The 14,379-nt window shown below is 34.4% G+C and overlaps 2 protein-coding genes across 3 annotated transcripts in view; one reads left to right on the forward strand and one right to left on the reverse strand.

Moving 5' to 3' along the window:
- Positions 1–218, forward strand: part of LOC130630301 (uncharacterized) — an 8,662-nt gene extending 8,444 nt beyond the window's left edge. The window contains exon 10 of the mRNA XM_057443750.1: positions 1–218. This exon is cut by the window's left edge and continues 1,211 nt beyond it. The gene's annotated coding sequence lies outside the window, so the exon portion shown is untranslated.
- Positions 219–265: 47 nt separating this feature from the next.
- On the reverse strand, positions 266–13,329 carry LOC130630302 (paramyosin-like). 2 transcript variants are annotated; one of them, XM_057443751.1, is made up of 10 exons: positions 13,221–13,329; positions 6,064–6,148; positions 5,646–5,751; positions 5,440–5,508; positions 4,757–4,821; positions 3,933–4,035; positions 3,528–3,655; positions 2,543–2,632; positions 1,973–2,125; positions 266–1,185 (listed from the first exon to the last, which is right to left on the reverse strand). In XM_057443751.1, exons 2-10 carry the CDS (start codon positions 6,118–6,120, stop codon positions 955–957), a joined length of 1,002 nt encoding a protein of 333 aa, XP_057299734.1. In that variant the 5' UTR covers positions 6,121–6,148; positions 13,221–13,329; the 3' UTR covers positions 266–954. The 2 variants fall into 2 exon arrangements, with proteins under 2 accessions (XP_057299734.1, XP_057299735.1); XM_057443752.1 differs by lacking the exons at positions 3,528–3,655; positions 3,933–4,035; positions 13,221–13,329 and having other exon boundaries at positions 268–1,185; positions 6,064–6,195.
- Positions 13,330–14,379: the final 1,050 nt, after the last annotated feature.

The raw sequence follows: 14,379 nt of genomic DNA on the forward strand, positions 1-14,379 counted from the left end.
TACCCCACCCAACGTGCTGTTGTGTTTTATGATCAATATTGTAAAAGTTACAAAATATACCCACCCAACGTGCTGTTGTGTTTTATGATCAATATTGTAAAAGAACTCTATATAAATAAATAAGTAAAAAGAAGAAGAAAACGAATTTATCGATAACGTGTAATTGTCGTAAATTTACCGATTTTCAGAGTCGATAAATATATTGTACTATTTAGATATTTCAGAGCGTTTTTTCTTTTTTATCCAATAGAGTGGGGGGGGGGGAGGGGAGATAACAAATTACTAAAGTGAAAGTAGGTGGTTAAACAGTGTCCAGCATGAATTACCGAAACATACTGTTAATATATTCGTAACGACCACACCCCGTTTTCGTCATGGATGTCCTCATTTCAAACGAAATGATACAAAGACAAGACAGTAGAGACAACCAAAAAAATAAAGAATAGAACTCTTAACACGGCGAATATACTCCAAACAAACAAACTGGGATGTTTGAGACTACAGTTGTATCCACTATGCATATCTGTATATATTTGAAAGTTCGTTCAACATCATATGTACAATATTGCTTTAATAAAAACACAAACCTGGGTTATAAATATAAAACGTGGCGCAAATTTCTATCTTTAACAAAATTCGACAAAATTCACATTTTACGATATGAAAAAGTGGTCCGAAAGATGGAGTGCGCACTCCACCTCTGTTGCAGTCTTGCTAGACAGATGCTAGCTTAGTCTACGAACAGCTTTTGACCGAGACAAAGCAGCTATTATGGCCATTCTGTAAATATTGCTTTTAACATTAAAGACGAGCTATCTCAAGAGTTTAGTGCATGATATTGCGGCGTCGATATTCAAATTGTCGTCCGTCAATATTTAATCAGTGAACTTCAAAATATTTTTTAAAAACAAAAACAAGCACATGATTAATGCAGGGTTAAATTAAATTGATCATTCATGTTAAAGGTCCTCCTAGTCTGTTATTATTCGGATTAAACATACTTTTTTTACGTCTTGGAGCAACAGCCTGTTCAACCTTCCGTTCTTTGTATTCGTCTACGTTTCTTTGTAGCGTGGTCACACTCTCGTGCGCTTGCTTCAACTGGCTTTGTAAACGGCGAACTTCAACTTGACTCTGTCGGCTTTCGGCTTGACTTTGACGTATGGCTCGTTCCTGTCGTTTCAGCTGTAACAAGCATGCATATTTTACAATGAAGGCACTGTGTTTGAAGTAATTTTTCGCCTCTAATCACTTTATCCGGCGGATAGAATATGAAAATACTTCTCCTTCGGAGGAGACTTTTTTGCATTGCGCATTTGTCAGATGTTTGAACGAAAATTAGTACGCGCTGGATTAAACAATTCAATATTATTTTTTAGGACGTTTGTGCCAATCTGGCTAAACACTTGTCTCGTTTGGCAAATATAAATGCTACAAATTTTCGGAAGTTTATCTTGGAAAACCATGAGGTGGAAAATCCTCCTGATTATAATTTAGTTTTTTAATGAGTCGTAAAATTAAACCCAGCATTAATTTAAGGTATACAAAAATACCTCTCCACCTCCACGTCACCCTCTTAAAGTTGCCACTTCTTTGTAGTGTCAAATCCGAGGAGATTTGAGGACTGTTGATGAGACCTTTTTACCTTTTCTGAGAAAATGACAGTATTTTTGTTAATACAAAATTGGGAAAATTTGATGGCATTTTCACATTTTTCTAAAGATATATTTGAGGAGACTTTGAAAGGGTGATGCCATACGTGAAGAACAAATTAAAGTTGCACCCACTTAGCACGACGAAACATGTGAAAAGTTGTAACAAAATAAAGTAGATTCGAGGTAAAAATTGTGCAAAAAATCTACTAGGTCAGTTTTGAAGGGTTTGAGGAGGTGTTTGAGAATTAAGAAGATTTTAAGGAGGCATCGCAACACACCACCTCCACCGAGTAAATTGCAACAAAAACTGAACTCACTAGATCTTGATGTTGTTTACTTTGCTCTTGGTATTTTTTGTTCTGCAATTTCAACTGATGTTGTAGATCTGTGATTTGTTGTACTTGATTTGTACACTGTGCTCTCAATGCTTTCAACTCGTTCTCTAACTCGACTTGCTGATGTTGCAATTTCTAAAGCGAATACAGTAAAACAAAGATACCCGTATTTTTCACTCTCAACAGAGAGAATGTTTCATTTATTCTCTGTTGAGAATGAAAAATACAGATGTGCCATGATAAAGATGCGCCTATGTATACACACCATCTAGATAAATTATCTGAGTTCAACACTAACATATTGCCGCACGTAGTGTAGTGGGTTCGTCTGCTGCTCCCAGTACTGGGGACCACGGATCAAATCCCGCTCACTGCCATGCAGTATGTTAGTAATGAGCAAAGTAGTTCTTCTTTTATAGACAAAAATATGGTGTCTTAAGCATAAAAAAAGATGAAGAAACACAGACCTTAACAAGCCGATGTAACTGATTTATTCTCGTTTAGAAAATTTTATTTTTGTCCAATAATGAGACAATCAGTTACAAAGTTTACCTTTCTCAAAATATCGTTTCTTGCTGTTACGCTTGAGTTTTTGGCTTGCGAGATTTGTTTCTGCTGCATGTATTGAAGTTTAGAATCACACTAAAACGAATCATGCTCAATGTGACCAAAGCTGCGTAGTAACATAATTCCCTGAATTTCAGACATGAAAAAAAACATTGCTTTACTCTGTAAAAGAATAAAAAATAGCCTTAATTTAAAAGCATGGAGTTAATCTACGTGATTAGCGATCAACCCACAACAAAGAACTGACGGTTCATATAATTTACTGAACCACCAAACTAAAACTTATCACATTCCAGTAAAAATTTTTCCTTGGCCAAACTTTGGGAGAAATTTTTTTCCTTGAATTTCAGAGATTTCCCTGGTCACATAATAGTTTTTGCCCAGACGTTGCTAAACCTGTTTTTCTGCACCTTCATGACATTACTGCTTGCTATCGAAAATCCACTAGCTATGTGTTTTTAATACAAGAATGTCTAAATTGGAATTGGGGTTTGATCTGCTTATATTTTGTGTTTTTCCGAAACATAAAAACATAAAGGTCAGATATACGAATATTTGTATACTTGAATGTTTGTATATTTGAATATTTTTTTTCAAACTGGAAGAGATATTGACATTAACATACTCTCGTATGCTAGTAAAAAGAAAGAAAAACTGTTCTAGAAAAAGTTGATCCTAAATAATTCTAGACTAATGCTATTTCGAACTTCAAATCTATGAAGCAGTTCAGGGTGAGATGTTTTGAGGGGAGGGAGGGGGCGGGTGGTGCAGTGGGAGGGGAGAGGTTACGTAGGTTTTCACCTATCCTACTATTTCACCCCCACCCCTTACTATTAACGTGAAAAGGGAGTTTTTTTGCTTACAGAGAGCAAGCAAGAGCAATAACCGAAATGTGAAATTAACTAAACCGACCATCATCGATCACTACACGATCATTGAGTATGTAGAACAAGGTGAAAGAAAGTACAACCTCTAATTTAGTTTTATCTAGCTGAAATTGATAATCTCTTTCTTTCTGTGTCAAACTGCTTTTAAGAACTTCAATCTCTTTAGCTAAACTTTTCAATTTCGTCTCGTAAATCGATATTTCATTGCAAACTATAACAAGACAAAAATTTTAGTTCAAAAAAAAATTTATCTGATACAATATTATCTGTTTGTAATATTTTTCTTTTTCGCAAGCTATTAAACTTTGATTTACTAAATTTGTTACAAAAGATGAATAGTTGTTATTTTTTATAAGCTTCCACAATTTGCGCAATTTTAATTTTTTTAGTGCGAATAAGAACTGTTTTGTGGGGAAAAATTACATGCGTGTGAAAATTAAGAGTAATAAAAACACTCCTTTTCTGCTTTATCTAATACTGACACTAACCGAATTCATTAGCCTGATTTTGTATCCTTATTATTTCATTCTTTTGTTCCTCTTGAAGTTCATGAATATGCTGCAATGACTTCTTTCTGTTTACTTCGTGTTCCTATTTTTAGAAAAATAAACACCTACGCTTTTAGATCTCTATACAACTACACAAGCTATATAATACATTAAAAAAAGCTGTTAAACAAGTGATGACGATAGTATTAATGATGACCATGATAGACAGGCACAGACAAGTTCTGATGCGTTTGTGGACAAGTTACTATGCATGCATAGACAAGTCACAACGCGTGTGTGGACGAGCCACAATGCGTGTGTAGACAAGTCACTATGCATGCGTAGACAAGCCACCATGCATGTGTAGATGAACCACTATCCGTGTGTACACAAGTCACTATACGTGCGTAGAAGTCACTATGCGTGTGTAGAAGAGTCACTATGCGTGATTAAATGAGTCACTATGCGTGTGCAGACGAGTCACTATGCGTGTGTAGACGGGTCACTATGCGCGTGTAGACGAGTCACTATGCATGGTGACTCATTTACACACCCCCGAGTAAGTTGTTTACTGTGGGGTGTGTATTCAAGTCACTATGTGTGTGTAGACAAGCCACTATGCGTGTGTGGATGAGACAATATCCATGTATAAACAACTCACTAAGCTTGTGTGTTTAAGAGTTACCATGTTACTACATAAGTTGCTCATTGGCTACACTGTTCTAATGACTCGTTGTGTGACTTGTGTGTGCTTTTAGAATACATTGATTCTGAAAAAAAGACAACAACAATTTAAATAACTGCACTAAATTGGACTACAACACCTGTTCAATTTTTTTAATCTGGCATTTGCACTCTTCCAAGTTACTTGTTAACTGTCTGTTTTCTTCTACCAAAAACAAAAGAAAAGATAATATTTTACAGCATGCATAAAAAACACAAAAAATCCCCACACATTCTCCTTTTTCCTGAAAACATTCCCTATTTCTGACTGCGTTTTACATTCCCAAGAAGGGACTGTGATCGGGATAACTAAAAGGCTTTGATAATCCAAAAAGTGAGTCTGATAAAAGACAGACAGGATTGCTGAATAAAATATCTATATGCCGAAAACTAATCTACGGGCACTGAATGTGGACGACCCTACCATTCCTTCCTGTAATTTAGGCTTCTATACTTGTTTTAAAATGTAATTTTAAAAACAAATATGATATAAAGAGCTCGTCAACTCAATTTAGCAACAAACGATGATTTGGTAAATTAACTTCAAAAACTTATTTATTTACACAATGTGCCTAAAACAACAAATTTTAAATCAAAGAATTTTGGACTTGTTGATAAAACATAAATGATATTATTGCAATCCACTGCATTAGCCAACACTTTTGCAATAGATACAATAGATAGGAAAGCATCAAAGACAAACTTGTTGTTTCTATATAAGCAGCAATATTATATTGGCTGCTGATAGGGTAAACAAATAAAGTAAAAAATTTTGAGTTCACACCTTTTGCTTTGTCATAATCACTCAGCATGTTTTGATAGTCTTGGACGGTTTCCATCAACTTTTTCATGTCTGAAATAAAAAAGAGGAAATTATAACATCATGTTAGCTAATGTTTACACCCACTGTATCAAATTTCTTGCAGTTCTTATATATAATCCATGTTACCAAAAAAAAAGCAGAGCGTAAGATTCGTTTGAGAAATGCACCTGCGTTAGTAGTTTTCTCGTTGGATGCATAAAAGTATAACCTCTTGTCAGAAACAGTTAACTCGTCTTTCAGTTCTTTATTCGCAGTGCTCAATTCTTTTATTAGCTACAAGAAACAACCATAAAAATAATACTGTACTTATGCAAATAACATTGTTAAGAAGCAAATGCAACACTTACATGATTTTACACAGCAATTATCACATATTAAATACACAATGATGCATGTTTAAAGTAAAAAGAATACAGCTGAAACTTACACATTCTATAACTGTGCAGGGATTGACATAAAAAATATTAAAAGCAAACTCTCTTAGAGTAAAAGTACATACACAACTTAAATTTTAGTAACCAACTAAAACAAATTGTTAAAAAACTTTAAAAAAATTAGGCAATGAATACAATAAACATGGCATACCTTTTCAAGGAAAAAATAATTTTGCAGTAAATCATCCAAATCTGTAATGGCAGCCATTTTTTTTACTGTATACTAAGCTAAACCTCTAAACAGAAACAATTTTATGAAATTAAAATTCTTGCTTATTGACACTCCTTGGAATTCCAGAATTCCATTGACTTCCATTCCATTCCATTGAATTCCATTGACTCGAGTATGAAAAAGACAACATTTGAAGTTAACATAGACATTATTAACATTTATTAACCAAACTGTGTAAAACATTTCAGGAAATTTGATAATAAACTATAATTATTGATAGTTATTTTGTGCTGATCGGATAAGAAAACATTAAAATTATCACTAAATATTATCACTAAACAGAAATGGATTTTAGCGATAAAGCTATATATACAGCAATAAACAATGTTGCTAACTTGATTTGTTTTTTCTGCACATATGAATAATAGTGCAATGTAGCTGATGCATAAATTATAAAGCTAATTATGTAAAAAACAAGTAAGACCAACATTCTTTGTATTTTGGTTAATTAAATAACTTGTGAATCAATAAAAAAGGTTTCTGTTTTGATAAATTGTAATTTACATACTTTTTAGAATTGTGGCTATGGTTTGTTCGATCAACGTAAAAAATAACATACTAATTTAATTAGTTAATTTTGTTAGTCGAAACATTGTGAACATGCGACCCTGTCCATGCCCCTTTCATTTAGATACACTTTTTTGAACTCATGGTTATGCTGGTACAAGACATTATGAGAGTACTTTAATGACGAGTAGGAAACATGTTAGATTTTGTACCCGAGTTATCTGATCATATTGAATGTTGTTTCGTTTTTGTTACTTGGGAGTCCTTTAAATTAAGAATTACTTAATGAAAAAGAGTTTTGTTTCACTGATGGTTTCCATACACTCCTGAATTATATTAAAGCTAGTAAGAATTTTCAATCAAAAAATTAAGTTAACCCCCTTTTTTACAATGTACAAATTAACCTGTCTTTAAAAATATTTTTGTGTAATTTTTTTTAATAGCTTGTAGCACAACTTAAATTTCTTATTTACATATATAATCAGTACTTTATTGTATTTAAAAAAATTGAACCTCAAATGTTGTTAGCTATAAAGTTATGACATATTTTTTTGTGTTTCTTTTTCATGAAGGTTGTATTATACATCATTTTCTATAACAGAAGATGACTGTTCACTTGAGTCACACGAAGTGTCATTTGTTCTTAAAGCTTACTAGAAAGTTGTCTAGGAGTTGGTTCTCAAGATATTCAGGCTTTTTCAAGAAGATTTTAGGATCATCATCATCATTCTCGGCTTAACGTCCGTTTTCCATGCTAGCATGGGATGGACGGGGTATATTAATGACCCTCTTCCAATCTGATCTAGACTGTGTTAGATCTAAACTCAACTTCCTCTCTATCAAGTCTGTCCTTATAACCTCCTGCCAAGTCTTTCTCGGTCTGCCTCTGGGATTTGCCCCAGGAACTATCAAGTCTCTACATTTTCTTACCCAATTATCCTCCTCCATTCTTTCCAAGTGCCCCAGCCAATTCAATCTTCTTATCTGGATAACATCTTTAATTCTACGGAGACTTAGCCTGCTTCTTAGCTCATCTGAACTCTTTCTGTCTCTCAGACTGGCATTACACATCCACCTAACCATTCTCATATCATTCCTTTCTAAACGGTCAAGATCTTCCTGCTTCATTGCCCATGTCTCACTACCGTACAACATAACACTTCTTACACAGGCCTCATACAACCTACCTTTTACCTCAATTGACAGGACTCTGCTAGTCAATAAAGGAAGTAACTCTCTAAACTTTTTCCAAGCAGAACCTATCCTGCAAGTAACACTTCTTCCAACACCCCCTTCACTGCCCAACATATCACCTAAGTAACAGAAGTTCTTAACTATCTCTAACGAGCCACTGTTGTACATCATTAAAGCTGGAAATACTTCATTCTCTATAATCTCACCTTTGCAACGCTTGCATACAAACTGTATGTCAGTTAACCTTCCACTAATACTACTGCACTTCTTATGTACCCAATGCTTGCAAGTCTGACAAAAAATTGAGTTACTACCAACCCCTTTCCTGCAAACTCCACAAGGCCACTTTCCAACTACAAGGTCACACTTGGCTGCAATGCTACTTATCATGACTTTAGACTTTGCTGTGTTTACCCTCAGCCCTTTCTCTTCTAGTCCTTTCTTCCACTTCTCAAACTTTTTAACTAAATCTTCCATCGACTCTGCTATGAGAACCAAATCATCTGCATACAATAACTCCCATGGACAACCCGTTCTGAACTCCATCGACAGCGCTTGTAAGACTAGAATAAACAACAAAGGACTAAGTACAGAACCCTGATGTACACCAACATTTACACTAAATTCATCACTAAGTGAATCGTTAATCCTGACTCGACTTCTAACATTGCTGTACATAGACTGAACCATCGTAACTAGCCACTCATCCACACCTAATTTTCTCATAGCCCACCAAATAACTTTATGTGGCACTCTATCAAAAGCTTTCTCTAAATCTACAAAGGCAAAATAGAGATTCTTTCTCTTTCCTAAATACTTTTCCTGAAGCTGTCTGAGTAAAAATATTGCATCTGTAGTGCCACGCCCTGGAACAAAACCAAATTGCATCTTATCTATATCAATTCTTTCTCTAAGTAACTTATCAATCACTCTTTCAATAACTTTCATTACTTGATCAACCAACTTCAAACCTCTATAGTTACCCCTTTCTAATGCATCACCCTTGCCCTTGAAACAATTCACTATTACACTCGACTGCCACTCACTCGGAATAGCACCATCCTTTATAATCTGGTTAGCAAGACTTGTAATAAGCTCAACTCCAATATATCCATATGCTTTTACCATCTCTGCAACAATACCTGATACTCCTGCAGCCTTGCCAATCTTCAATTTCCTAATAGCCTCCACTACCCATTCTGTCTTGATCTGCATAGCTGGCCCTTCTACGACATTATCATCAGACAAATTATCCTCGTCCCAATCAAACTCAGTGTTAAGCAACCTCTGATAATGATTCTTCCAAGCTACCCTTTTCTCCTCCTTTGTGCTAGCCAAAACACCTTCATCATTACATATACACTTTTCACCTACAATATCTTGATTAGTCTTCTTCATTTGCTTTGCTATCTTGAATACCTCATTGCGCTGGTCTTCCCTTCTTAACACGTCTGCAAATCTGATTCTCTCTGCTTCTGATTTTGCCTTATACACTGCTGTACGAGCGCGACGCTTAGCTTCTAAGTAAATATTTTTACTACCACCTGACTTCCACTCTTTCCAAAGTTTCCTCTTTTCCTTTATACACTGGTCAACCTAGGATGTACAAAGTAAAATCCACAAAATCAGCTTTTTAAAAATAGCATTTATTTATTCTGTCTAGCTGTTTGTTAATTGCTTGCTTTTACATTTTTCTTATTTAAATGAAAAGTTTGATTCTTTTTTTTGATTGATTCTTCTTCAATATGACTTACCAGCATTATACTTGCTTTTCATGGTCAGAGGTCTGATTGGGGTAAAGCATTCTCTGTTGAGAATGAAATACGTGTGTTATGATAAATATTCACCTAAAGGAAATGTTAATGTATTTTTTTAGTTTCTTCCCTGTTCATTATTGTCAAATTATTTCTTTTTTCCAGTTGGTTTTATTGTACACATTGGCAAGAAATAATTTAAAAACTAGTTCATAATTTAAATTTGAGTTTCTTACGTGTTCATGGACATTGAAATTTAAAGCAACCAACAGTTACTGCTTACTATATATATTAGCTAAAAGTAAAAAAAACACTAAAATTAACAACTGGGCTAAAGCTTATTAAAAAGTGTAACCTTAACTTTCATTTTCAAAAAGGTTAAAAGCATTTTTTTTATAATTTATTTCCACCATTTTGCATGTCCATAAATCTAAATATAAAGACTTGGGGTCCAGATTTTCTTTAAACTTACCCTCATCGTTAAAAATTTTTTTTTGAAAAAATCCAGAAAATTTATGAAATTATATAATTTGTCAATGTTCTCAATATTTGTCAGTTAGCAGTCACTAGAAGACAACTACCTCAGAAAATTTCCTAAGATGCGTGCGATCGCATGCGCTTTTGCCCAGGCACGGGACCCTGGGACAAGGTGTTTATACCAGTAACACAAATAAGACCTAAAATTACCATTTACAACCTTGTGTATATACATATTTTTCAACAAGAAATTCAGCCCTGAATGTTATATTGATTTTTTACATGCTTCTTTACTGAGGTTGTTGATATTTTAGCCTAGTTGATTTTTCTGAAACTTAAACTTTGCTTGTAGAAACATTTTTAACAAAAAAATACTTTGAGAAGTTAAAGTTATCCTTATAGAGTTTATTATCAAATTCCCTAAAATCGTGACATTTATATATACTAACAAATGTTCAATTAAATTTGTTTCTGATACCATTACAAACATCATTATTAGCCAATATACACATTTTGCCTTGTAGAGCAGTGTCCATACTCGAATAGCTGCGCAAAACAAACATTGTTTAAAGTGATAGATTTTAATATTCGCAGATCACCACCTCTAGGTGGCCTGTAAACCCCACATATATATATACCGAATAGTTTTTTCAGGCACACTTCGGCTCATAATGACTCAACATTATAGATATAGGTGTTTTATTAACAGAAATCAAAACACTCCTACCTATTCTATTCTTAATAAACATAGCAATCAACTTTAACATCACTGTCAGTAATGGTTGTAATATTGACTTAACTTTGTGTGTTTACATCGCCATCTAAGTTACTTTAGTGAGAGTCATGTAAACACAGGCACAAGACGAAGGTAGGGCAGAGTGAATACTACAATGGTGTCATCAATTTTAGTTTCATAAATAAAAATACATCAAATGTTATAGATGTTGCAGAAGTTTAACATAGTATAATTTGGATGACAGATCATTGATGTTGAGATGGGTCATTTTTAAGCCCTTCCAATTTCTAATTGCCACAAAATCAAAATTTTCATCAGTAGAAATATATATAGATGGTGTCCAATATTTTATTATATAATGACTCCCCATTATTAGCAAAGGGCAAATTATACAAGTTATACAGTAAGTGCTTTGTGTGTTTTTGCCACAGGTTTTAAGCATGAAGAACAAGGTTACCTAACAAGGCCTGGGTTGAGGTGAATTTCCCTTGACACGAAATTATAAAATAAAAATACTTGTGCCTGCTTGGCTTAAGTTTTGATAAAGCCATAAATATAAACTGGAGAATGAGCTGGTTTTCCAAAATTTCATTGCATGCAACAAGTGAAGAGATAAAAAAGAAACTGTTGTACAGTATCTAGTTAACTAATTTTTTGTTGGGTGATTTCTAATAATCCTAATTTTCACTCTTCCTATCTTAATAATTTTTGCTGATAAATCCAAATATGCCACTTATTCTCTTTGATTTTTTTCTTTCCTTGTTCAGAATTTGATAATAAAAAAGTGCAACATGAAATGTGTTTGTGAGCAAATCTTTTTCCCAATTAACTATTGTCATTTTCCGTTGATGAAAAAAATATGCTGGGGCCCCAAGACAACTTTTAAAGCTAAAGTAAAGCTAGCCGTACCTAACAGCCGCACCTTAGCCGTACCTTAGCCGTACTTAAGAAAATTCGTAATTAGCAGCTCTGTGTAAGACCATTTGCTTCTAAGCTTAAAATTAGTTGTTAATGTATACCAAAGTTAAATTCTCTAACTTTTATTTCGTCTTTTAGGTGAATATCTATGCCGAAAAAAATGATGCAAAATGGAGCACTCCATCGTCGAGCCCCAGTAACCCCCAGGGAATCCTCAATGATGAAATACCGATAATAATATATCTTACATGTATTATAATTTTTATAAAATGATTTTAATACAAATACAAAAGAGATTTTTAAAATTGAATGTATGAAAAACTTTAGTAAAGTAAGATTGAACATTATTACGCTGTGGACAATATTAGGTTAGGTTCCGTAATAGCTGTACAACTAGCGTTAAAAGTGACTACAGCCGGCTAAATTTAAATACGGTTGCCAAAATAAGGTACGGCTAGATAATATTAAGGTACGGCTAGATAATATTAAGGTACGACTGGGTCTTATCATATAAGAAACAACTTCAAATGCTAAAAACGTTCAATAAAAACAAAATTAAGTTAGGTACGGCTAACCAAAATAAGGTACGGCTGGACAATATTAAGATACGGCTGGGTCTTATCATATAAGAAACAATTTCAAATGCTAAAAACGTTCAATAAAAACGAAATTATGTTAGGTACGGCTAGCCAAAATAAGGTACAGCTAGATAATATTAAGGTATGGCTTGGTCTTATCATATAAGAAACAATTTCAAATGCTAAAAACGTTCAATAAAAACGAGATTATGTTAGGTACGGCTAGCCAAAATAAGGTACGGCTAGATAATATTAAGGTACGGCTGGGTCTTATCATATAAGAAACAATTTCAAATGCTAAAAACGTTCAATAAAAACGAGATTATGTTAGGTACGGCTAGCCAAAATAAGGTACGGCTGGACAATATTAAGGTACAGGTGGGTCTTACCGTATAAGAAACAACTTCAGATGCTAAAAACGTTCAATAAAAACCCAACCGTAAAATATATGTTGTCTTATAATTTTCATATTTTTCCTCTCTTTTCCTAACCTATCCCCTTTATTTTACTTTACTTGATAAGTCGCATTGAAGTTCACCGCTCGTACTAGCCACCTTTTTATTGCCAGCCGTACTTAAATTGTCGCGCTCTCCCACGTTTGGTTTCTGAAAGAGCAAGATGTTTCGTTAACATTTTTCGTATTTTGCGGGTTCATTGGCGATTGAGAAACAGAAATTCAGTGACAAACAAATTTACCACTACGATTAGCTCAGTTTTTCCATTAAAATACATTACCTCACCTTAAAAAGAAAAGTGTAGTTACGTACGGCTAAGGTACGGCTTAGGTACGGCTGTTAGGTACGGCTAGCTTTACCTAAGCACTTTTAAAGCTCTTTTATATGAAATCAAATTAATTTCAAGTGGGAGATAGCTGGTGAGCTAGCAAGCTTTTTAAACAGACGATTGTTTTACCTTTTAATAAGAAGAAGGAGTAAAAGTGGTAGCTCTTGGAATTAGTTGACAAGATTTGATTTACCTATTAAAACTAACGACGTTAACTAACCAGACACAACACACGCCGGGTCATGCTAATTCACAAATGTTGCAGCATTTATAGCAATGCAAAACAAACAAGCCTTAGTACATAAGTCCGACAAAGTGGCGCAAATATTATTAACCTGGTCCCTTCTTCACAACAACCCCGATCTCAAGGCCGGTACGAAACCTCGTTGTGCGCGCGCGTAAAAAAAACGCTACAACGGGATCAAATCAAAGTAATTTTTTTTGTTCGTAAACAGTCTCCTAGACACAAAATCTTTTTGTATAAGTCAAACCACTTCTGCTCCACTTCTTTTGTTGTTGTTGTAAACCATTTTTTTGTTCCCCAGCGCTCGAAGGTACTTTCGAGGTTTTATCTCAAAGAAGAGAAAGAAAAGAGCTTGAGTTGATTCTAAATCATAAATGCGCTAGCCTAACAAATATCGAGGAATATACCCTGTCTATTATTTCCAGGAGGGGCCATGGCTTAGATGGGGAGTCCTAGAGTATTTAATGCTCATTTTGAGCTGCGCAGACCCAATTAGTAGCGTGCCATCTCCCTCACATGGCGTGGGTTAACCCTGGACTATGGTAATATTCACTCGCCCATGCTGAATCGCTGTCAAGAGGAATCGAACCCCGGTCTCCCGCACAGAGTACGAGAGCTATAATATTTAGAAGTTATATTTTTTCGCTTTATAATATTTGCCCAGCCACTTCTTTCGCGCCAACGCACATATCAGATAGCCAAAAGAAGCGTGAAGAAAATTTTATAATATACTTTTTTTAACATAAACGTTGCATATTTTTAATATTTCGTTATTTTCTGATGTGGTATTCTCATCCTCGTCTCAAGGGTTTGTTGCCTATGCCAAAGCTGACTTGACGGCTAAACAAACAAGATATTTATATCGCCACCTGCCTCCATGTCAAAAAGGCAAAACCCCTGGGGACGAGGTTAATGCGTTATTTACGATTTGTAGAAAACTTTAGTTGTAAAAATAAGACTACTTATCCAATGAGTTTTTTTTAAAAGGATGACAAGAAAAAAAGCATTTGTTGCTAAACTTAAATTCTGTTATGAAAACACCAT

This window comes from Hydractinia symbiolongicarpus, chromosome 2, assembly GCF_029227915.1.
Source record: "Hydractinia symbiolongicarpus strain clone_291-10 chromosome 2, HSymV2.1, whole genome shotgun sequence".
Taxonomy (NCBI): Eukaryota; Metazoa; Cnidaria; class Hydrozoa; order Anthoathecata; family Hydractiniidae; genus Hydractinia; species Hydractinia symbiolongicarpus.